Here is a 26,368-nt window from a genome sequence, read left to right as displayed (position 1 = left end):
CCGGACGCGGGAGGCACCCGAAGGGGTGGACCTGAGGCGGGGGCGCCCAGGAGGGATGACCTGAGGCGGAGAACGGAAACCTGAGGCTGCGAGCCCTCGGAGAAGGTTGCCTGAGGCGGGGGAGAGAAACTTGACGCGGGAGGCACCCGCAGGGTTGGACCTGAGGGGCGGCGCCCAGGAGGGATACCCTGAGATGGAGGGAGGAGAAATGGGGCGTCTGGCGTTGCGGACCCGTAGGAAGGGAGCGGACTTAGGGGGTTGTGAACCTGGGGCGGGGAGGGGGCAGCTGGTCTAACTCTGGTGGGCTTCTTCAGGAACTTGGCACCCCAGCGCCGGACAGGCGGGACTCAGGTTCCTTTTTTAGTTAGAAGACCCTTGGTGGGAGGGTTGCTGTCATTCAAGCTCACCAGGCTCGGGAAACCCCCCTCTGCTGATGCAGCTCCCTGAACACTTGCCACGTGAGAGTATATTTGGGTGCTTTAAAGTTTGTTTCCTCCACTCCCCTCCCAACTCGGGGTTTGTCTAACCGGGAAAGAACTTTTCTGTTAATCTCTGAATCCGCATCGCCTTACCGTAGCGTCCGGGTAGGACTCAATACATGCGTGATGACTGTACTTGCAGAGCTTAGTAAAGATCATGTTTTGTTCTCCAAAAGTTTCTCTCGCTAAATCTGAACCCTGGGGTGGTTCGGTTGACCACTGAACTCCCAGGTGCCCACAACTTGGCCTGTAGGTTGTGAGTTTTAAGCGACTTTACTGGCTTAAGTTCAAGCACCCATCCACTTGAAATCTACTCAACTTCCCGTAAGGGGGATGAAGTTTGACCTCTGCTTTACCCTCTGAAGTGTTCAATAGAAAAGTGGTGTGATTTGCAAATGCAGTAAACTTTTGCAGTTGGGGGGGGTAGAACCCTGTTTGCTTAGGCTGGGTGGGAGGAACTAAAGAAGTGTTCAAGATGTAAAGATAGCTTGATGGGTGAAGGAAATTGCACTTCTCTTTTTCCCTAGCACCACCGCCCCGCCTCACACCCCACACACCCCCACACACACACCCCGCCTTGGTTTTCCTCCCCTTCTGGGGTGGAATTTTTCTTTTGAGTAGCAGTAGGTGGGGATGAAGTAGTTTTATGTCTTCAAAATGTGATTGGCTATATTGTTGGCTGCCTATTTCAGTGGTGTCCTGTAGATTAATTCATCAGTCTTCAGAATGATCTGTTCTCTTGAACCACAGTCTAATACTAGAAGACATTACATGCTTTAAATTGGTAAAAACTGACCAAGTGTTCACAGTTGCTAATTTCTTACTGCTCCCTGATCAACTTCTCCTAAGAACTGGCTGACCACAGCCAATGTCCTGTCAGACTGGGGTCACTTCCACTCCAAAGATTCTGCTTATCTCTGCTTGCTCCTACTTTATCCTATTAAAAAACAAACAAACCAACCAAAAAAAACCTTTTGATTTTGAGCCACTTGCAGATTTCTGAGGTCAGAACGTTCTCCCTATTGCAATAATTTTCTCCCTAATTAGAGTCTGTCCCTATCTAAGTCCAGATTTTTTTAATTGAAGTATAGTTAATTTACAATGTTGTATTAGTTTCTGGTATACAGAAAAGTGATGTGTGTGTGTGTGTGTGTGTGTGTGTGTGTGTGTGTATGTAGTCTTTTTCAGATTCTTTTCTGTTATAGATTATTACAAGGTGTTGAATGTAGTTCCCTGTGCTATACAGTACGACCTTGTTTTTTATCTGTTTTATACACAGCAGCTTGCAAGTCCAAATTTGTTTTTATTTGACAAAACTAAGCACAGGTGCTGGGTCCCTTTCCTCATTTTGGAATACAATTTCACAGGAATTTAGAGACTGTAATGTGTATTTTTTAGTAGATGATGTGTTTGAGATTCAAAGGCCACACAACTAGAAAAAAGCAGAGCTGGATTTTTTTTTTTTTTTCAGAGCTGGATTTTAAAGTTAGGTCTTTGGACTCCAGAATTCATGCCACTTATACCTTAACAAGTGTTCTCATCAAAATACATTGGATTTCCCTCAACAATAAGGGAATAAACAAACCAGTGAGAAAAGAAAAAAAATGGAGAACATAACCAAAGTTATAAAGTCAACTAAGAACAAGGAAAAAAACACCCCAGTAGGAAAATGAGCAAAACACAAGAACAATTGACAAGCAGCCAATAAAAACAGAAAAAAAACATTCAGTCTTAACAGTAATTTTAAAAACACTGATTTTAAAATTTAAATGGAAAAATATTTAAAGATTGGTAATCCAATAAAGTTGATGGAAGTATCAATTTGCTTAACCCTGGACAGTTTGGGAATACCTTTTTACTTATAGAAAATTTTACTTGTAGGAGTTTACAGAAACATTTGTACACTGTCCAAAGAAATATATTCAAGATTATTCTTCTAACCACTAGTTATAAATAGCAAAAAAGTAGAAATGGTCTAAATATCCATTGATAATAATAGTAAGTAATATTGATGATTAACAATTTATGGAGCATTTACTTTGCGTGAAGTACTATTCTCTGCACTTCATGTTTCATCTTATAAAATCTTTACAATAACTGTGACATAGGTTCAGTTATACTCATTTTAGTGGTGAGGAGCATAAGGTTCAGAAGAAATTGGTTAAATGTGTTATGGTACATCTGTATTGTGGAATAAAAGACAACCATTAAAAATGATGAAACTACCTCATTAATAATTGTTAATAATTGACAAGCAAGATCTTTATGACCTATTAGTTGGGAAAAATAGATTATAAACAACATAATTTCATTTGTGTAAAATTACATAATTGCATAAGTAAATGTCTTGAATTTTGTTATCTAAAATATTAATGATGATTAGGAGAATATGAGTAAGTTGATATTTTATACTTTATATTGTTTGGATTTTTTATATTGAATATTTTTTATGCTTGAAAAACACCCCCCAAAATGCCATTTTCATTTAAATGTTTTTTTCTTTCTGGAAAATTACATCCTCATTTTCTCTTGTTACCTTTAGAAAGACTTTTGTTTGTTTGAAAATAGTCCAGTGTTCTGGAATCTGAGGTCAGGAAGATCTGGAATTAACTATATAGAAAGATAAAGAAAAATAAACCATGTGAGACTTCCCTGGTGGCACAGTGGTTAAGAATCCGCCTGCCAATGCAGGGGATGCGGATTTGAGCCCTGGTCTGGGAGGACCCCACATCCCTGGAGCAACTAAGCCTGTGAACCACAGCTACTGAGCCTGCGCTCTAGAGCCTGTGAGCCACAACTACTGAGCCCATGTGCCTACAGCCCGTGCCCTGCAACAAGGGAAGACACTGCAATGAGAAGCCCGCACACCACTACGAAGAGTAGCCCCCGCTCGACACAACTAGAGAAAGCCCATGTGCAGCAAAGAAGACCCAATGCAGCCAAAATAAATAAATAAATAAATAAATATTTTTAATGTATATAAGCCTTACTAAACAGATTGTGTGCTTTCTTTGGAGGTTTTAGAACTAAGTCAACTTGTGGAGCATCCCTCAGGCTATGGTTTTGACCTGACTATTCTAACAATAAACTGACATTTCTTTCCCCGCCCCACCCCAAACCTCACCTGTTTCAGGAAGAAGCTGCCAGTTTTGCAGCTGGACTTCCCTACAAATAATTTACTCAAATAATTTAAAAAATTTTACCTGGTTTATCAAAAAAATCCTCTTGGTATAGTTATCAAATTAAAATTAAGACTTTCCGGGCTTCCCTGGGGCGCAGTAGTTAAGAATCCTCCTGCCAATGCAGGGGACACAGCTTTGAGCCCTGGTCCGGGAAGATACCACATGCCGCGGAGCAACTAAGTCCATATGCCACAACCACTGAGCCTGTGCTCTAGAGCCTGCAAGCCACAACTACTGAGCCCGCGTGCCACAACTACTGAAGCCCACGCGCCACAACTACTGAAGCCCACGCACCTAGAGCCCGTGCTCTGCAACAAGAGAAGCCACCCCAGTGAGAAGCCCTTGCACCACAACGAAGAGTAGCCAGCACTCACTGCAACTAGAGGAAGCCCTTGCGCAGCAACGAAGACCCAATGCAGCCAAAAATAAATAAATTTATTTAAAAAAAGAAATTAAAAATAAATAAAATTAAGACTTTCCAAGTAGCAATCAAAAATGTGGTACTTGGCACAGTTTGTTGCCAGTACTGGGTGCTCAAAAAAATGTTGATCTGAGTAAATTCTGGTGGATCCAAATTGAAAGAAATCAAAAGCATGTGCTGTGAATATTGAAATCATTCATTTTTTTCCCTCCCTTTTCTTCCATAGAGAAGAAAATCACAGGTTCAATACTGCCCTTTCTTGATGAGTCTCTTCTTGAAGACCTTGGAATAAGGTAAGAATGATAAAATTCACATTGTAGCCAAGCATACTTAAGACCTTTTTATTCACACTGAAGAGACAAAGCCCAAGATTGCTGATATTAAGTGTCCTCATTTTAAATCTGCACAGGTTTTAAAACAGAATACCACACCTGCTGTCTAAGAGTTGTTTTTATTTGTTTTTCCTGTGCAAATCCTATGTTAAATATTACTAATGATTCCTGTTTTTAAAAATTTTGCTAATAAGCCTTCATGAAGTTTGTAGTGACCAACTTTTTACTCTCAAGTTCAGAATAATTGAATTATACACTCCAGAAAATGTAGAAGAATTGATAGGAAAAAAATGTTGGCAAGAAAAATCAAGGCTACAACCCTATCTTGAGTATATTTCTAGGTCTTTCTAGAGCTACTTAAGGCTGGAATGCTTCCCTGGTATTAGATTTAAAGACACTATCCAAAGTAGTTTGGCACTTTTCAGATGTATGATTTGGGACAATTTATTTAACCCTTCAGTTTCTGCACCTGTGAAATGGATAATAATAATGAGACATTGTATGTAGAGTGATTAGCACATGTTAAGCCCTTCATAAATTATATATGTAGGTTGAGATCCCTATATGTGACTGGAGATTCTAGGGTCTAGATTTGTGTAAGTCCACTTTAAATATCTCAGTTGAAGATCCAATCAATATTTAAACCTTCCTTAAAGTAGAGACTTTGTTTCTATTAGGGAATTGGCAACAGTGGTAAAATGTGGTCTTTTCTTCTGGAATTCCACTTAGCTAAGTGTTGTTTGTGGAAACAGTAACCAAAGAATCAGAACAAAAGATCATACTGAATTACTTCATGCACTGTTGTTTAGTAATTGATAATGCAAGTAGATTGAGGGAAAGATTACTTTAGAACATTTTACTAACTTTTAATAAGCCTCCTTTGGGTCAGAATCCTTGGGAACCTAATCTTGCCTCTTTCATAATTATGTATCAGCCCCTTCTGTCCCCCCAAAGTCCCGCTTACTACCTATTTCTTATGTATAATAGTAGCTTATTGTTTGAACTGAATGGAATTTTTTCTAATAGAGTTTTGCTTTTAAAGGGAACCATATACTTTGTGGACCCAAATGCTGTTGATTTATTCAACAAATATTTATGGAGGGCTCATTATGCGTTAGGCATTCTTCCAGGAACTTGGGACACATGAGTTAACAAAATAGTAAAAATTCCAAAAGGAACACTATATGTCATGTCTTTTTGTGCCCACCTCTTAACTCTGAGGTGGATTCTGCAGTATCCCTTAGAGCTGTGTTTTCCTATGCAGCAGCCACTACCTATGTGTTAAAGTTAATTAAAATTAAATGAAGTGAAAATTTTAATTTCTCAGTTATACTATCCATAATTCAGGTGCTCAGTAGCCACTTATGGCTGGTGGCTACCATGCTGAACAGGGCAGATATAGAATATTTCCATCATGACAAAGTTCTCCTGGACAGAGCTGCCTTTGAGGATTTCAGTGGGATCCGTTGAAGTTGTTCACAGTCGTCCAGTGCAACCAACTTATTAATGTACCCTTGCATTATTTTCCCCTCGTTTCCTGTTTCACCTTTTCTAGCCCTCTGCTCCATATCCCAGGATTCACATCCAAAATAAATTAACTGTATGCATGCTCTTGTCCTACACTCTGCTTTCTAGGGGGAATCCAGTTTAGACAAGTACTCCTGTATTTCCTCAGTTTTATGATTAACTGATGACGGTAAAAGATTTTTCTAAAAAAATAAGAAATATTGTCACATTAAATGTACACATCAGTTGTAAGAAACAGTAGATTTCAGAAATGATGAAATATGGAAATAAAATCTTACTGTAGTCCAACTATTCTGGCCCAAATCTTTGTTTAAAGTATTTATTTTGCCATAGCCTTTGCCAAAACAAAAACACCTCCAGGTTTTGGGTGGCTTTTTAAATATACTTTAATCAGTGATTTTTTTAAAAAAATTAAATATTTTTATTGCGGTATAATTGACATATTAGTTTCAGGTGTAAAATGTAATGATTCAATGTTCGTATATATTGCGAAGTGATTACCACAATAAGTCTAGTACCCTCTGTCACCATACAAAATTACAAAGACATTTTTTTTCTTGTGATGAGGACTTTTAAGATTTACTCTCTTCGGAATTCCCTGGCAGTCCAGTGGTTAGGAGTCTGTGCTTTCACTGCCAAGGGTGAGGGTTCGATCCCTGATCAGGAAACTAAGATCCTGCAAGCTGTGCAAAAAAACAAAACAAAACAAAAGACAACAAAAAACAGATTTACTCTCTTGGGTCAACAAAAAATTAATCAATATTCAATCTAAATGAGAAATAGAGAGTTTTATTCAAGCCAACCTGAGGATTATAACCCAAGAGACAGTCTTTTAGAAAACTCTGAGGACTCTTCTGCCTGTTAGAAGTCAAAGGAACAGTCATATACATTTTCGAGAAAACAGATTGTACATCAAAGTGACACACTGACATTTTATGTAAAGTTCACCAAAGATACATAGTCCAGATCTGCACATAGGCACAGTATGTCACCAAGATCCCTTACAGGATTAGGAAAGGAAAAATTAATCTTCTAAGGAGTTACATTGTTGGCATCAGAAGAAGGAAAAAAGCATTGTTTTTTACAGTTGAGCAGGCATTCCCAACTTTGAGGAGGTCTGGTTAATGTATAATGCACATTGCACATTAGGGAGGGCCCAGTACAAGCAGGGAACATGTTATGCTTAAATTTTCTTGCCCTGCTTAAAACATAAATTGTATACCATCACTTGGCAACTTTAAACATGCACTACAACATTATTGACTATAGTCATCATGGAGTACATTACATTCCCATGACTTATTTATTTTATAACTGGAAGTTTGTACCTCTTGAAGCCCCTTCACCCATTTTGCCCACCCCCCCATGTGATTTCTTTATGAATACAGTAGTTTCTTTTTGAGTTCTAATTAAGTGATGAATACTGAGTATCAGTTGAGGAAAAGACTGGGCTGTGAGGTTGGTTTAGGTTTGGTATTATTTTATGCTGTGATTCTTGGTTATGCTCCACTGTGCAACTATACTTAACCTGTGTCAGTTACAGCTCTGCCTTAAAGTACTTCTTGGAGCCTGGCCTTTCCCTATGCTTGTTATTTCAAACTGATGAGGGTAGGGGAATAGTAAAACACAAGCTATGCTGCTTTAATGGTTTATCAGCTGTAATGATGCTTCTGTACATTCCAAAAAAATCATTCTTAGATTCTGTAGTTACTGTGGGTCTTGGGGGACAACATAGAGGTCAATTGTAGTACTTCTGGCTCCAAGTCTATCTAGGACTTTTAGCAAAAGATTTACATTTCAGTCTAATTAGCTAAAGGATTGATAAAGGCTAACCCCTTGCCTCCTGCTTCAGCCAGGTACCAGGCTAACATGCCTAGACCAATTAGTAAGTGTAAATGGAGCAAGAAAGTGAATTATAGGATTTTGAGTTGTTTAATTCCTATTAAATTCTTTCTCAAGACTGGAGCATTATGAGTAATTACTAATAGAGGACAATAGGTATAAATGAAGCTAAAACCATATATACTTGATTCATGCATAATTCATACCTGATGCTCATAAGTCAAACTTGGAACTTTGCAACTCATCACTATAAAGAGTTTTAAAAATCTATTCATGGACTGATCACGTGACTGACAGCCACCCCTGCCAAGAAGTCTTACATTGTCCTGCGTTTCCTTTCATTGTATTCTAGACATTTGCATTTGATGTGACTGTTTCTTAGTTGATGTAAGCAATGATTATTTCACTTTGAAAGTTATTTTGATATGACAAAGGCTCAGTTTGTCAAACAAATGTAGTCTTCCTATATGTAACATCTTTGCCCAGTTTAGTTAGATAACTTTGTTCACATACTTACCGCTTGGTTATACTAATAAACTCCTAGATTCTTGTCCTTAAAACACTGCTGATGGGATAAATATTGAATTTAACATCAATAATAATTTCTATAACATCTGTAATCATAGTTAAAATTCTCCTATAGCTCTTGAGGGCAGGAACTGAGTCTTTTGTATCCTCAGTGCCCGACACACTGTTTAATCCCTCTCCAGCCCTGTGAGGGAGATAGTATTATCTCTGTGCTATAGATGAGAACGTCAGTGTACCAAAAAAGGTTAAGTAACTTTTCCAAGATCATATAGATTCCACGTGCAGATATGAGTCAGTTCTGCCTGATTCCAAAAACCTTTTTCATTATCACTGTGCTCTACTTCAAAGGGACTTACCTATCTTGAGATTTCGCTTACGTGAGCCATGCAAATTTAGGATCATGAGGGTAGATGTTGGCCTCAATTAGGTTAAAATAAGTTTGAAGTGTAAATTGAGCATTCAGTGATATAGGTATGAGAGGTGTTGAAGTCTGAATTTACCAAGAGAGAAGAGGATTGAGGGCAGAAGAGTTTCATGTCTTAGAAGCAAAGGAAGGGAGAGGGTTTCTAATAGGAGTATGTTTGAATTATTAACTGTTCCTTTTAATCTGACTTCTATTCTAACAACCTACAGTTGATTATATACTATTATATACTCCAGGGATTATTATTTAGCAAATAATGATAGATTTGCTTATCCTGTTATAATTTTAGTTCCTATGGGAAGAGAATAAAGCTGCTTAATAATATCCAACAACTGGATCAAACTCATGTTTATACAATGAAGGTAAGAGGAATCTGAGTTTATTATTTTTTTAATATAAAGTGATATAACTCAATTATGTAGAATTCATTTTGAAAAGAATGGAAAGAAGTCTCTTTTCAGTAACGGGATTGTGAGTAATGGGTTTTTACTTTCCTAAACTTTCTGCATTTTCTAAAATAACCACGAGAAAAACTAAAATATTTTAAGCACACAGAAAAGCATAGATAGACTACTGCCCAGCTTGTCAAATCTTAACATTTTGCCTAATTTGCTTCAGATCTATTATTTTTAGAACAAAATATTAGAAACAGTAGAAGGCCTCGTTTGTACCCCTCTTGAATTCTGTTTCCATCCTTTTTTCCCCAAGTGTTTAATCATTTTCTTGAATGTTTTTTTAGATTTTTACTACATGTGTATGTATAGCCATAAACAGTGTATAGTATTGTTTTACATATTTTTTAAACATTTATAAATGGAATTTCATTTTATTAGAAGTAACCTTCTAAGCTTTCATATAATGTTATATTTTTGAGAACTATCCATATCGACACATATAGCCCTAGTTACCCCTTAGTCATAGAATAACTTTTAAATTAAAATTACTTATCAGTTTTGGTGAACTTTTTTGTCAAACAGTAGACCAAAGAACAGATATATGCCTAAAATTTGATCTATCAATAACTGTTTATTTCTTATCCCCCATCCCCTTCCAGACATTTCAAAAGCCCTGTTTTTCACACTCAGTGTCCCAAGAATCATTTTAACAAGCGGTCAACTGCCTAGCTCCCATCTCAGAAATTCTGATTCTGGGAACTTACAGTAGAGACCCAGGAATGTGCATTTTTCACAAGCTCTTCAGGATGGTTCTAATACCGTAATTAAAGAAATGTTTCTTGATTGGTTGGTGACAGGAAATGTACCACACTGTTTATGCTTTTGACATCTATAGGGTAAGAAAACTTAGTTTCAGACCTGGAAGAGGGGATGGGGTCTCATTCTCCTTTTACACAGTCATCTTTTGCACTTTTCATCAGAGGTGTTTTATGTATTGAGTTATCTCAGATCCTATGAGCACATGAATTTCAATTTTACTGTTACAAGTTAGTCTGCTTATTTTTCATTGAAAATCGTGTTTGAAGATATTTAATAAGTGTGTTTGGTTCAATTCTACAAGAATCTTCTTTTACAGACAAAGTAGTTGTTCTTAGAGCAAATCTGTTATTTGAGGAATGATCAAATCGTAGCCCTTTTTGAAAATGTTGCCTAATATTAAAATACTTCATTTTTATGAAGAAGTAAATAGAAGAATCACTTACCAAAGATGATATCTAAATATTTTGTCCTGCAATTGGGCGACAGTTGCTGTCCTGCATTCTTTTTTGTCCTTTCTCAATAGCAGCAGCATGGGTGTTCTCATCAGGCAGGGCAGAGATAAGATGAGTTTTCTTCATTAGTTGAGATCATCTCAGATAATCTCTGAGGTCACATTTTCACAGTTTGCAACAAAAAATCTTTTTGAAGTAATTTTCAAGGCAGTCAGTAGTTTCATTTGCCCGCTTTTATTTATTTTTTCTATTTTTCATTAAAAACAAAATTGTTTAACCTCATATGTAAACTATAGTCATTGAAAATAGATCTTAAAGCTACTAAGTACTTGAGTCGGTGAGTCACTGTCTAGTAATGAAATTGATACCTTTTTTGACCTTAGCTTCATCAGCAGTACAGTTGAACAAAGAATTAATTCCTACCCTAATTTGGCATCTACCTTTTTTTTTTTAACATCTTTATTGGAGTATAATTGCTTTACAATGGGGTGTTAGTTACCTTTTTTAACCCTTTTTTTTTTTAAATAAAAACAGCTTTAGTGAGATATAATTCACATACCTTGCAATTCATTCATTTTATTTTATTTTATTTTATTTTTTATTGAAGTGTACTTGATTTACAATGTCGTGCCAATCTCTGCTGTACAGCAAAGTGACTCAGTTACACACAGATATTTTCTTTTATTCACTCATTTTAAATATACAAGTCAGTGTTTTTTAGAAAGTTCACAAGGTTGTTCAGTCATCACCACAATCTAATTTAAATTGTAACAGTTCTTTATATATTCAAGATACAATTCTCTTATTAAATATATAATATGCAAATATTTTCTCCCATCCTCTGGATTATCTTTTTACTGTCTTTTTATTTATTTATTTAGACCACATCATGAGGCTTGCGGGCTCTTAGTTCCCTGACCAGGGATTGAACCTGGGCTCCCAACAGTGGAAGCGTAGAGTCCTAACCCCTGGACCACCAGGGAATTCCCTATATTTTTAGTTTAGTTTAGTTTTGTTTTTTTAATCAGTATTGCTTCTTTGTAAATGTGTTTATTTATTTATTTTTGGCTGCATTGGGTCTTCGTTGCTGTGCGCAGGCTTTCTCTAGTTTCGGTGAGCAGGGGCCTCTCCTCATTGTAGTGCATGGGCTTTTCATTGCAGAGCACAGGCTTTAGAGCACAGGCTCAGTAGTTGTGGCGCACGAGCTTAGTTGCTCCACAGAATGTGGGATCCTCCCAGACCAGGGATCAAACCCGTGTCCCCTGCATTGGCAGGCGGATTCTCAACCACCATCCCACCAGGGAAGTCCCCTCTTTTTAGTTTCTTGATGGTGTTCTTTGGAGCACAAAAGTTTTAAATTTTGATATAGTCCAGTGTATCTATTTTTGCTTTTGTCTCTTATGCATTTGGTGTCATATCTAAGAAACCATTGCCTAACCGAAGACTATAACCTCTTATTCTTGGCTTAGTTTTCTTCATGCTAAATTTAGTTCAATTGGCCTCTGAAACCAGGAATTGCATAATAGTGAGGATGAAGTGCAGTGTTTGACATAGTAGGCACTAATTTGTCAAATGTATTGGTGATTTTTTTTTTTTTTTTTTGGCCATGCTGTGTGGCTTTGGGGATCCTAGTTCCCTGATCAGGGATCTAACCTGTGCCCTCCCCACAGTGGAAGCGCAGCGTCCTAACCACTGGACGACCAGGAAAGTCCCTGGTCTTTTTAAAACAGAATTTTAAAACAGTGAAATGTCTACCTAATATGTGTGAAATTATAGAATCACCACCTCTGAATCTTTTTCTGAGGGTTCCTGTTCCCCTTTCTTCAGGGTAGAACTGACCACTCCTTCTTTTGTTTCTTTTTCCCCATTCTCTTTCCCCACTACTCTACAAATAGATTCTATTATTTTTCCTGGGGGCAGGAATGGTAATTATTCATCCCTCATCCTCTGTGCTTGGCATATACAGAAGGCAATAGAATTGTTTCATCCTGCTTGGCTAGTAACACAACAGAATATCATATACCTTTAAAAGTGATAAGTAAGTGGACCATGTGACTATAGAAGGAGTAGATTATATTAAATAACACTGGGAGACACCAGCTCTGAGACACCCTGGGCACCTTAGCCAGGCACCCAAGGATCTGGCCCCGCTCACCAGTGGGCTGACACAAGCTTCAGGACAACCCTGACCCTACAGCCAGCTGTGTCAGGAACCAGCCCCACACCCCCAGCTCTGGGACCCCTGGGTCCTGCAGCCAGGGACCCCAGAATCCAGCTGTGCCCCCGCCATTGGGCCAGCACTAGCCCCAGGACCCAGTTTTACCCACCAGTAGGTGGGCACCAGTCCCAGGAGCTCCTAGACCCTGATCCTGCCCACCAGAGGGCAGACACGGGCCCCAGGACCACTGCAGCCCCACAGCCTGCCCTGTCAGGACCCAGCCAACACATCAGCAGTCCAGGGGCCCTACCTCTGAACCCTGCCCACCAGTAGGCCAGCTCCAGCTCTGGGTCACCTTGGGTGCCTCCGTCAGCAGCCCTGGGATCCAGGCCCACCCATCAGCAGACTGTCAGCTTCGGGACCCCCAGGGCCCTGCATCCAGAGACCTCAGGACCAGCTCCACCCACCAGTGAGCTGGCAGTAGCCTAGGACCCACCCTGGGCCCTGCGCCTGCCCACCAGCAGGCTGACAACAGCCCTGTGACGCCCCAGCCCCTGGACCCACCCATCAGCAAGCCAACACCAGCTCTGAGGTACTTTGGACTCCTCAGCCAGCCACCCTGGAATTCATCCCCACTCACCAGCAGGCTAGCACCAGCTTCGGGACACCCTGGAACTCACAACCAGCAGTGTTAAGAACTGGCCCCACCCACCAGCAGGCCAACACCAGATTCAGGAACCTCAGCCTCACAACCACTCATCTCAGAACCTGGCTCTGCCCACCAGTGAGCCAGCAGTAGCCCCAGGATCCCCTGGGGTTCTGCAGCCAGCCACCTTGTGACCCAGCCCTGCCAACCAGTGGCTAGCAGCCTCCACACAAGGTAGGGCCTGGCAACCAAGCAAATTGGGGTGCCAGCCATGCCTATCAGACCACCCACAGTAGTCAGCCCACCACAACAGAAGGACCCATGCAGCTCACACTGGGGGCATCCCTAGAACATATAACCCTAGTGACCAGAGGGGAGTGCGCTGCTGGGACACATAGGACGTCTCCCACAAAAGGCCACTTCTCCAAGGTCAGGAAACATAACCAACATATCAGATACGTAGAAATAAAAACAGCAATTTAGGCAAAATGAGACAGTAGAGGAATATGTTCCAAACTAAACAAGACAATAGAGGAATATGTTCCAAACTAAATAAAATATGTTTATTTTATTTGAACAAAATAAAACCTCAAAAGAACTAAGTGAAGTGGAGATAGACAATCTAGCTGATAAAGAGTTGAAGGTAATGATAGTAAATAAGATCAAAGAACTCAGGAGAAGAATGGATTCACAGAGTGAGATGTTAGAAATTTTTAACAAAGAGTTAGAAAATATGGAGAAGAACCAAGCAGGGATGAGGAATACCATAACTGAAATGAAAAATACACTAGAAGGAATCAGCAGTAGACTAAGAGAGAATATTAAAAGCAGCAAGGCACGAGCAACAAGTTATGTATGCAGGAACTCCCGTCGACTATTAGCTGACTTATTAGCAGAAACTCTGCAGGCCAGAAGAGAGTGGTAGAATATCAAGAACCAAGAACCTACCTGGCAAGGTTCTCAGTAAGATTTGATAGAGAAATCAAGTTTTATAGATAAGCAAAACCTAAATAAGTTCATCACCACAGCCAGCTTTACAAGAAATGCTAAAGGCACTTCTCTAAGCAAAAAAGAAAAGGCCACAACTAGCAACATGAAAATTATGAAAGTAAAAAGCTCATTAGTAAAGGCAAATATACAGTGAAGGTATTCAATCAACCACGTACAAAACTAGGAGGAAGGTTAAAAGGCAAAAGTAAAATCATCTATATCTGCAGTAAGTAGTTAAGGGATACACAAAACAAAAAGATGTAAAATATGACACTAAAAACAGTACTCACGGCAGGAGGGGAGTAAAAATGTAAGGTTGTTAAAAGGCATTTGAAATTAAGAGATCAGCAACTTAAAATAATCATTTATATATATAGATTGCTATATATAAACCTGGTAAGCACAAACTAAAAACCTATAACAGATACATACACAAAAAAGAGAAAGGAATGCAAACATAACGCTAAAGACAGTTATCAAATCACAAGGGAGGAGAACAAAGGAAGAAGAAAGGAACAAAAAAGAATACAAAAACAAGCCCCGAACAGTTAACAAAATGGCAATAAGTACATACCTATCAAAAATTACTTTAAATGTAAATGGGCCAAATGCTCCAATCAAAAGACATGGAGTGGATGAATGGGTACAAAAACAAGACCCTTATATAGACTGCCTACAAGAGACTCACTTCAGACCTAAAGAAACAGACAAAGTGAGAGAATGGAAAAAGATATTCCATGCAAATAGAAATCGAAAGAAAGCCGGGGTACGCATGTAACAACTAAAAGATCCTGCATGCCGCAACTAAAGATCCTGCGTGCCATGACGAAGATCCCGTGTGCCGCAACTAAGACCCAGTGCAGCCAAATAAATATTAAAAAAGCAAAAGCAAAAGCAAAAGAAAGCCGGGGTAACAAAAACTTAGACAAAATAAACTTTAAAACAAAGACTGTTACAAGAGACAAAGAAGGACACTACATAATGACCAAGGGATCACTCCAAAAAGAAGTTATATAACAACTGTAAATATATATGTACCCAACATAGGAGCACCTAAATACATAAAGGAAATATTGACAGACATAAAGGGAGAAATTGACAGTAACACAATAATAGTAAGGAACTTTAACACCCCACTTACACCAATGGACAGATCATCCAGACAGAAAATCAATTAGGAAACACAGGCGTTAAATGACATATTATTCCAAATGAATGTAACAGATATATAGAGAATATTCCATCTAAAAGCAGCAGAATACACATTTTTTTTTTTTTGGCCATGCCGTGTGGCATGTGGGATCTTATTTCCCTGGCCAGGGATTGAACCCGCACCCCCTGCAGTAGAAGCTCAGAGTCTTAACCACTGGGCCTCCAGGGAGGTCCCAGAATACACATTCTTTTCAAGTGCACATGAAACACTCTCCAGGATAGATCACGTTCTAGGCCACAAAACAAGTCTCAGTAAACTTAAGAAAATTGAAATCATGTCAAGCGTCTTTTCCGACCACAATGCTATGAGACTAGAAATCAACTTACAAGAAAAAAACTGCAAAAAACACAAACCTGTGGAGGCTAGACATGCTACTAAATAACGAATGGATCACTGAAAAAAATCAAGGAAAATATCAAAAAAACTTGGAGACAAGTGAAAATGAAAACACAGCAATTCAAAATCTAAGGGATGCAGCAAAAGCAGTTCTAAGAGGGACCTTTATAGCAATAAAAACCTACCTCAGGAAAAAGAAAAATCTCAAATAAGCTAACCTTACATCTAAAGGAACTAGATAAAGAAGAACAAACAGAACCCAAAATTAGTAGAAGGAAAATGGACAGAAGACCTGAATAGACGTTTTTCCAAAGAAGACATACATAATGGCCAACAGGCAGATGAAAAGATGCTAAACGTCACTAATTATCAGAAAAATGCAAATCAAAACCACAGTGAGATATCATCTCACACCTGTCATAATGGCTATCATCAAAAAGCCCACAAATAACAAATGTTGGCAAGGGTGTGGAGAAAAGGGAACCCTTGTACACCCTTGCTAGGAATGGAAATTGGTACACCCACTGTGTAAAACAGTATGGAGATTCCTCAAAAAACTGGAAATAGAACTACCATATGATCTAGCAGTTCCACTCCTAGGCATATATCTGAAGAAAACACAAATGCTAATTTGAAAAGATACATGTATCGCAATATTCATAGCAGCATTATTTACAATTGCCAAGATATGGAAGCAATCTAAGTGTCCATCAACAGATGAATGGATAAAGAAGATATATATACACAATGGAATAGTACTCAGCCATAAAGAGTGAAATTTTGCTATTTGCAACAACATGGATGGACTTGGAGGGTATTACTCCTAGTGAAATAAGTCAGAGAAAGACAAATACTGTATGTTATCACTTACGTGTGGAATCTAAAAAATGAAACAAATGAATATAGCACAACAGAAAAAAACTCAAGAATAATAGAGAACAAATGAGGGGTTAGCAATTAGGAGAGGGAAGAGGGAGGGGCAAAATAGAAGTAGGGGATTGAGAGGTACAAACTGCTATGTATAAAATAAGCTCCAAGGATATACTGTATGGCACAGGGAATATAGCCAGTATATTATAAAACTGTAAGTGGAGTATATTCTATAAAAATTTTGAATCACTATGTTGTAACCTGAAACTAATATAATATTTAAGTCAACTATACCTCAAAAAAATACTGCAGGAACAAAAATAACAGATTATATACAATGATCAGAGCTCTACTCAGTACTGTGTAATGACCTATGTGGGAATAGAATCTAAAAAAGTGGATATATGTATATGTATAACTGATTCACTTTGCTTTACAGCAGAAACGAACACAACGTTGTAAATCAACTATACCCCAATAAAAATTAATTTAAAAAAGTGATCAAAACACTTTAATATCACATATACACACTAAGGGTTGCAAAGGGAATATGAAATTGACTAAATAGAATTTCTAGTTTTGCAAAGCCCAGTGTTAGGGGAGTGGTTTAAAAATGTTGGTTCATCAATGAAATAGAGCCATTACAGTGATAATTATTAAGATTTGTAAAAACATGAGAAACTGTTCATGATGCATTTTGACCTGAAAGGAGAGTGTGTGTTATGATACTAAGTTAAAAATAATTTTCATTGAGTTCTTTTAAAAACAGTTATTAACCATTGAAAAATTGACGGTGAAGTCTTTTAGATCTTTAAATGGATTAAAAGTAGATTATGGGACTTTTCTTTCATAATTTTTCAAAATAAAATAGATTCTTGGGACTTTCCTGGTGGCGCAGTGGTTAAGAATCTGCCTGCCAATACAGGGAACACGGGTTCAAACCCTGGTCTGGGAAGATCCCACATGCTGCGGAGCAACTAAGCCTGTGCGCCACAACTACTGAGACTGCGCTCCAGAGCCCACGAGCCACAACTACTGAGCCTGCGTGCCACAACTACTGAAGCCCATGTGCCTAGAGCCCATGCTTCACAGCAAGAGAAGCCACCGCAATGAGAAGCCCGTGTACTGCAACGAAGAGTAGCCCACACTTGGCACAACTAGAGAAAGCCCACGTGTAGCAACTAAAACCCAACACAGCCAAAAATAAATAAATTAATTTATTAATTTAAAAGATAGATTCTCATTTGTTTCGTGGTTACATTGATCTTGTATAAGGGAGAAATAATAGACCAGTATATGATTTTCATATATTTAAAAATTGTGCAACTTTTTCTTCTCTGATAAGGACATTCACAGGGTTGAATTACAACATCCTTCTATTGCTGAGATACTTTGACATCATTCTTGGTGTATTATTAAAGATATACTTGGTACACTGTAACTATAATAATATACTTGGTACACTGTATTACTTTGCAATAATGTTTCAACAGTAGTCATTTAAAATGTGTCTGAGTTCCTACTCTGTGCCAGGAACTGTGCTGTTTGATGGGTTCTGAGAATATGGCAGTAAATGAGGCAGACAAGGCCCTTCACCTCCCAGAATTCCATACATTTTTTAGGAACTTCATGGAACCATTTGAAGCAGTTTGAAAATCATGGATTAGATCATTTATCATGTTTCTTTTTTTATTCTGAAACATTCTTTTTAAAAGACAGTTATGGACAATTAAGAAAGATGTTATCTTTATTTAAAGAAACATAGAGGAGCATTAAATCTTCACCCATAGGGCTTCCCTGGTGACGCAGTGGTTGAGAGTCCGCCTGCCGATGCAGGGGACACGGGTTCGTGCCCCGGTCCAGGAAGATCCCACATGTCGCAGAGCGGCTGGGCCCGTGAGCCATGGCTGCTGAGCCTGCGCGTCTGGAGCCTGTGCTCCGCAACGGGAGAGGCCACAACAGTGAGAGGCCCGCGTACTGCAAAAAAAAAAAAAAAAAGATCTTCACCCATATTTAAAGCCCCTGCTTAAGCTTAGAGTAATGAATAATTATGAAATGTATGTTTACTAAGTATAAGTAAGTACTTCTTAGAGACATTAAGTGCTGTAGAATTTTATAGTACTTCCTGCCTATGATTGTTTACTACATGGTAGGAGGTTTGTTTTTTTTTTTATGAAGGATTATAGTGATGGGTAGATACATTTACAAAAAATTAGACACAGTGCCTGTGGTAAAATAGTGTATGTGATCTGAATGAGTGTGTTGAATGAGTATGTTTAACTTGAATACCAGACTAACTTCCTAAAGGCTAATGAAATCATATACATAAAAGAAAGATTGAAATCTTTACCCTTCTGTTATTAGAATCCATTAATCCATTATTAGAATCCATCAGGTCCAATATACTTGCTTTGTCTGGTAGTGATACCTAAATAAGGTAAAGATATTCATAACTTGTCATTTCCCTTAGTATTATTCTTACTTAAAAATGAATAGCTTTGACTTTGCACTGTAGATAGGAATGACTGGACAAAAATTTTAGATGGTGTTATGTATTGTTATTCACATTAATTTATAATTTTCTAGGTGATTAATGATCCTATCCATGGTCACATTGAATTTCACCCTCTTCTCATCCGAATCATCGACACACCTCAATTTCAGCGCCTGCGATATATTAAGCAGTTGGGAGGCGGTTACTATGTTTTTCCAGGAGCTTCACACAATCGATTTGAGCATAGTCTAGGGTAAGAAGGGTATTGGGGTGGGGAACTTATAGTTATTAAGTCCCTTCTCGGTCACATCGTATCTTTTAGAAAACAAATAGTTTTATAAAATGGTAATAATAGCCTTATTTTTTTTAAGAGCCTTGTTTGACTGAGACAATCAATATTTGATTTTTTTTTCCTTTGGTCGAGCCATGTGGCATGCAGGATCTTAGTTCCCCAGCCAGGGATCGAACCCGTGCCCCGTGCAGTGGAAGCGTGGAGTCCTAACCATTGGACTGCCAGGGAATTCCCAATAATATCCTTATTTTATTGATGAGAAAGTTGAAGGTTTGATTTACTTTGCTCTACTTTACTTATTTTATGTATTCTTAGAAGCCACCTCAAATCCTTCCTGGAAAGAAAATGAAAGTGCCTGGCAGGACTTTTAGATGAAACATTTGTGTTTAAATATTGTTTAAAAGTTAATAGGGTTGGTTACTGATATAATTAACTTTGTAAGTTTGATTATTTAATTTTCCTACATTTCCTATTTAGTTTTATACATAATTGCCCTTTAAAACCACATCATTGGGCTTCCCTGGTGGCTCAGTGGTTAAGAATCCGCCTGCCAATGCAGGGGACACGGGTTCGAGCCCTGGCCTGGGAAAATCCCACATGCCGCAGAGCAACTAAGCCTGTGTGCCACAACTACTGAAGCCTGTGCACCTAGAGCCTGTGCTCCTCGACAAGAGAAGCCACCGCAATGAGAAGCCTGTGCACCACAACGAAGATTAGCCCCTACTCTCTGCAACTAGAGGAAGCCCACATGCAGCATCAAAGACCTGATGCAGCCAAAAATAAATTTAAAAAAACAAAAAACAAAAAAACCCATTGTTTTCTTACCTATCAGGAAACGTGTAAATCAGAAAAGCATTCACAAGCTTAGAGAAGGTGGCACCTCTGTTACATACAACATAGTTGAGACTTTGCTCTGCTTGTTTTTTTTTTTGCCTGCGTTTGGACTTCTTTGATGCGCACAGGCTTTCTCTAGTTGCCGCGAGTGGGGGCTACTCTTCATTGCAGTGCACGGGCTTCTCATTGCGGTGCCTTCTCTTGTTGCGGAACATGGGCTCTAGGCGTGCGGGCTTCGGCAGTTGTGACAAATGGGCTCAGTAGTTGTGGCTCGCGGGCTCTAGAGCGCAGGCTCAGTAGTTGTGGCGCACTGCCTTAGTTGCTCCGTGCATGTGGGATCTTCCCGGACCAGGGCTCGAACCCATGTCCCTTGCATTGGCAGGCGGTAACCACTGCACCACCAAGGAAGTCCCTGGTCTGCTTTTTCATTATAAAAATGTAGAGCCAGGTGGACATAGGCCCAGAAGAATCAGACAGTTATCTAGATTTTCATGAAGTACTCACAGTGTAAGTGGTCCACCCCTTATCCACGGGGTATATGCTCCTAGACTCCCAGTGGATACCTGAAACCACAGATACTACCAAACCTTATTTATACTATGTTTTTTCCTTAAAAATACATACCTATGATAAAGTTTAATTTATAAATTAAGCACAGTAAGAGATTAACAACAACTAATAATAAAATGGAACAATTATAACAATACAGTGCAATAAAAGTTATGTGCATGTGGTTTCTCTCTTTCAGAATATCTTATTGTACAAATTTAATGCCTTTGCCATCTTAATTAAGCACTTATCACACACCGTGGCTGTAACTTTGACAGTTTGAGATGCAACAGCAAAACTAGCACAAATTTCTTTTTCCTTCTTCACTATTTCACAGGTAGAAGATTTGTTCTTATGATAGATCTTAGCAACCTCAGCGTACAATTTTGTTCTATCTTTATTGAGTTGAGAATTTTGACCGTTTCACTCACTTACCGGAAGCACTTCTCGACGTGTCTTTGGCACATCTGAATTGCCAGCTTTACTACTCTTGCACTTCAGTGCCATTATGAAGTAAAATAAGGGTCACTTGAACACAAGCACTGTGGAAACCTTGGCCGTCAATCTGATGATTGTGTTGGCTACTAAGTGATTTAATGTGTGGGACACGCTGGACAAAAGAATGATTCACGACCCAGTCGTGATGGAGCAGAACAGTGTGATATTTCATCATGCTACTCAGAATGAAGTATAATTTAAAACTTATGAATTGTGTATTTCTGGAAGTTTCCATTTAATATTTTCAGACCATGATTAACTGCTGGTAACTGAAATGAGGAAAGTGAAACCAATAATAAGGGGAAACTGCTGCGTTACTTTGGTTTTGTTTGTTTGTTTAGAAGCATGTTTAATTAGCCAGAACACATGCATCTACTCAAATGTATATTCATCAACAAATATTTATTGAAAACTTACTGGTGCCTACCAAACCAACAAGATATCAACTGTTTCTATCCTTGTGAAGCTCAGAGTTTAGGGGGCAAGAAAGATATTGTATTCATTCAGGAAGTACTTTCAGGTAGAAATGCTAAAAGTGTATTTAACATTTGTTGAGCACCTTATCTACAATCTATGTTGTAAACATTACAATACCAGAAGCTCTGCTTTTAAAAAAAATTGTGGTAAAATACACAGAATATAAAATTTACCATCCTAACCATTTTTAAGTTTATAGTTCAATAGTGTTAAATATATCCACATTATTGTGCAACCAAGCTCCGGAACTTTTTCATCTCGCAAAACTGAAACTCTGTACCCATTGAATTCCCCATTCCTCTTCTCCCCAGTCCCTGGTAACCACCATTCTACTTTCTGTTCTAATGAATTTGACTGTTCTAGGTATCTCATATAAGTGATTTCATAGAGTATTTGTCTTTTTGTGATTGGCTTATTTCATTTAGCATAATTTCCCCAAGAGTTACTCATATTGGAGCATGTGTCAGAATATCCTTACTTTTTAAGGCTGAATAATATTCCATTGTATGTATATGTTACATTTCATTTATCCCTTCATTCATCTGTGGACTCTTGGGTTGCTTCCACCTCTTTGGCAATTGTGACCGCTATGAACGTGGATGTGCAAATATCTCTTCAAGACCCTGCTTTCACTTCTTTTGGGTATATACCCAGAAGTGGAATTACTGGATCATATGGTAATTCTATTTTTAATATTTTGAGAAACTGCTCTACTGTTTTCTATAGTGGCTGCACCATTTTACATTCCCACCAACAGTGTACAAGGGTTCCAATTTCTCCACATCCTGGCCAAAATTTGTTAGTTTTTGTTTTGTTTTATAATAGACATCCTAGGGACTTCCCTGGTGGTCCAGTGGTTAAGACTCTGTGCTTCCAGTGCAGCGGGGACGGGTTCAATCCCTGTTTGGGGAACTAAGATCTGCATGCTACGTGGAACAGCCAAAATAAACCCCAAAAAACCCTTCCTAATGGGTATGAGGTGGTGTCTCACTGTGATTTGATTTTGCATTTCCCTAATGATAAGTGATTCTGAGTCAAGAGGTCCTGCTTTTGGGAATCTGTGTGTTTCTGCCTAGTTCTGAAACAGACTATTCTGTTAAGTTGCCCTCGAGGTATATTAGAACATTTGAAAAACATTGAAATTCTTGAGTGTTAACTGAAAGAAAAATGCACGATGTGAAAGTTATGAGTTAAGTTTTATTTGGGGACCTTACTGAGTACTATAGCCCAGGAGTTCTCAGATAGCTCTGAGGAACTGCTCCAGAGAGGTAAGGGAGGAGCCAGTATATATGTGAACTTTTTTGCTGGGGAAAACATGTGGTCAAGTGTAAAAAGATGACTGCTAATCACAAATGTAGACCAAAAAAATGTTACCTGTCATTCTAGTAAACAACAAATATTGCCCGCCGTCAAGCCATCAAGCCACTGCAGCTGCCCCCAGTGCTGCACCCAGAGGGGAATTCAGGGTGGAGAAAAACAGCATGCTGGCCCTAGATAGATCAGATGAATATCTAAGGAATAATTTCAATGACCCCAGACTCTTACATCTTCCCATACATAGGAAAATGCTAAAAATTATTAACTTGAGGTGACTGGTTTTTGTCATTAGCAGTAGTCTTTTGATGTTGGACGAAATGTTTTTTTTTTTCACCAGAAACTCCTATATACCCTGGTTCCTCCCTTACCTCTTTGGAACAATGCCTCAGTGCTGTCTGAGACTGTTTCCCGGGCTAGAGTCCTCAGTAAGATCTCTGAATAAAACATAACTTGGAACTTTTAGGTAGTGTTTTTCTTCAGTTGACAGTTCAGTGACCACGAAGGGATCCAGAGCCAACTTTTCTCCTTTGCCTGAACTTTACGAGGATCTGGAGCCTTGGTACTAGCAGAGGCCTCTTGTGCCCGTCTGTCTCCTCAGTGAGTCCAGATGAATTTGGATGAGTGTCTCCTGGATCTTGGATCTCCTGTTATTCGCTTATGGTCCTAAGTTTTATTTGGTGGTATTTAACTTCTCACTGGAGGAGTAGGTTTTCCTTGAACTTAGTTTCAAAAAGAGGTAACAGGGTTATCTTCAGTTGAAAGACATTAGGAAGATTGTGGTCAGTTGAATGACAGAGTGGGTTATCCTCACTTGAAAGACACTGGGAAGATTTTGCTCAGTTAAAAAACGCTGATGGGTTACCCCAATTGACAGACACTGGGAAATTTTTATTATGTACGTACAGAATTTGTACTTGCAAGTACTTGCTTAATTGGGAATTAAAGCTCATCCTAAAAATGGCCAAACTGGGGTTCTTTTGACATTCCAAAATTAATTTTTTTTTCATATGCAGCTAGAAAAACCCAACTTGATAAAACATCTTTTCAAAATTCTGAACTTAAAGAAACAAAAACCCTTCTGGGAGAACTTGCATTTCTCTACCTGTGTCTTAGAGATGTAAATGTTCTACCTGATCTTCTTAGACTTTTTTTTTTTTTCTCCTGTGTTCTGAGAGCTTGGTCTCTGCTACCCAGGAGGTACACATATGGTGTACATTTGGCAACCAGTCAAATAGACTGGAATTCTGAGCAATCTTTTTGCCTGGCTGTATCAACTCTCAGGAAAATTTGTCATAAGGGGTCCCAGCCCATAAGGGGCCTTTGTCATCTCAACCTTCATTGCAACCACCTGTACAACGAAGGACTTTACTCTCTTAGGCTGTTTGGGGGAGGAAATTTCTAAATCTTATGAAGGCTGCATCCTTTGCACTCTCTTGTGGGGATGCCTCTTGCATTTTATTGGTTTGAGTCACTATTAAGATACTATTCATCGGACTTCCCTGGTGGCGCAGTGGTTGAGAGTCCGCCTGCCTATGCAGGGGACACAGGTTCGTGCCCCGGTCCGGGAAGATCCCACATGCCGCGGAGCGGCTAGGCCCGTGAGCCATGGCCACTGAGCCTGCGTGTCCAGAGCCTGCGCTCCGCAACGGGAGAGGCCACAACAGTGAGAGGCCCGCATACCGCAAAAAAAAAAAAAAGATACTATTCATCAATGACCAGACAGTGAATCCTTAAAATTGGAGAAACTTGGTAAATTAGTAAATTTTTTAGAGAGCTCTCATAACAAACAGCTGTTTTATTTTTACCTATAAAAAAACAAATTAGAAGATGGTAGTATATATAAAACAGCTAACCTAAGAACTCCCTTAGTTTATTTATTTATCTTTTTTTAGCATTTTTAGTTTTTTTCTTAACTTTAAAAAAATTTGAATATCTTATTTTCCCCCAGCTTTATCATGATATAATTGACATATAACTTTGTGTATGTTTAAGGTGTACAACATGATTTGATACAGTTTTCTTTGTCATAAGTTGTGGATTTAATTCCATTGATTTAAATGTTACCTTTTGTTGTAAATTCACCACATATTCCATTAAGAATAGAGACCATATTATCTAGTTCAACAATGCTATATATAAAATAGATACCCAACAAGGACCTACTGTATAGCACAGGGAACTATACTCAGTATTTTGTTTTTTGTTTCTTGTTTTTTTATCTCTTCTTGATTTTGTGGACTTAACATAGGTGTTGAATTTATCTTGTCACTGACTTTATCCAATTATTTTTTTTTACTTTTATTTATTTTTTTATGCAGCAGGTCCTTATTAGTCATCAATTTTATACACATCAGTGTATACATGTCAACCCCAATCGCCCAATTCATCACACACACACACCCCCGCCGCTTTCCCCCCTTGGTGACCATAAGTTTGTTCTCTACATCTGTGTCTCAATTTCTGCCCTGCAAACCGGTTCATCTGTACCATTTTTCTAGGTTCCACATATATGTGTTAGCATACGGTATTTGTTTTTCTCTTTCTGACTTACTTCAGTCTGTATAACAGTCTCTAGATCCATCCACATCCCTACAAATGACCCAATTTCAGAACTCCCTTAGTTTAAAAGAGACAAAAATAAACCAGTTTGGGAAGCCTTATTTGTAGTCTCTAGGGTTACCCTCAATGGGCCTTACAGATGCTAATGAAAACATTAGGTTAAGTAATGTTAATTGGGTTGGTTAATAGGGAAAAAAAGCTGAGGGGAAAGTTAAGAGACTTCTTCCCAAGAAGGTGGAAATTTTAACGGGACTTGTCTCAACAGGATAAAAATCTTTAGATGGTTATTAAGAAATTGGATAAATAAAATGGATGGTAATGAGATTAAAACAAACGTTTTTATACAACACTGTGTAAGGTTGGATGGGCCAAGGGGACATCTTATTGGTCCCCAACATTAAGGGCCCCGAAGAAGTCCATTCTATCATTCTATTTACCCCAGTTTAATACACACACACACACACACACACACACACACATATATTTAAAAGGTTGGAAGAAAATTACACTGAGATACCTGATCAACAGTTGAACAATTGTTTGGGGCAACAATTAGACCAATTAATCAAGTTAAAGGTTTTTTAAAAAGGCCTGTGTCCCTGGGCTCAACCCCTCCCTGGAGACCCCAGAGCCTTTATACAAAAATAGATAAAATAGCCAGAGAATAAAAGGGAAAGTTTCTAGGACTCCTTGTAAGACCACAGCTTGTTGATGGGGTCCTAATGGAGGCTAAA

General features: G+C 38.7%; 1 protein-coding gene across 3 annotated transcripts in view; it reads left to right on the top strand.

Moving 5' to 3' along the window:
• Nucleotides 1–26,368, top strand: part of SAMHD1 (SAM and HD domain containing deoxynucleoside triphosphate triphosphohydrolase 1) — a 62,835-nt gene that overhangs the window by 393 nt on the left and 36,074 nt on the right. For all 3 annotated transcript variants that reach the window (XM_082669496.1, XM_082669494.1, XM_082669495.1), the window contains exons 2-4: nt 4,309–4,375; nt 9,025–9,097; nt 19,201–19,361. In XM_082669496.1, the coding sequence (XP_082525622.1) occupies nt 4,309–4,375; nt 9,025–9,097; nt 19,201–19,361 (301 nt within the window). The remainder of the gene's footprint in view (nt 1–4,308; nt 4,376–9,024; nt 9,098–19,200; nt 19,362–26,368) is intronic.

The sequence above is a fragment of the Grampus griseus genome, assembly GCF_964374135.1.
Source record: "Grampus griseus genome assembly, chromosome: 14".
Classification (NCBI taxonomy): domain Eukaryota; kingdom Metazoa; phylum Chordata; class Mammalia; order Artiodactyla; family Delphinidae; genus Grampus; species Grampus griseus.
Note: the sequence above shows the minus strand (reverse complement) of the source record. Positions and strands in the feature narration are given on the sequence as shown.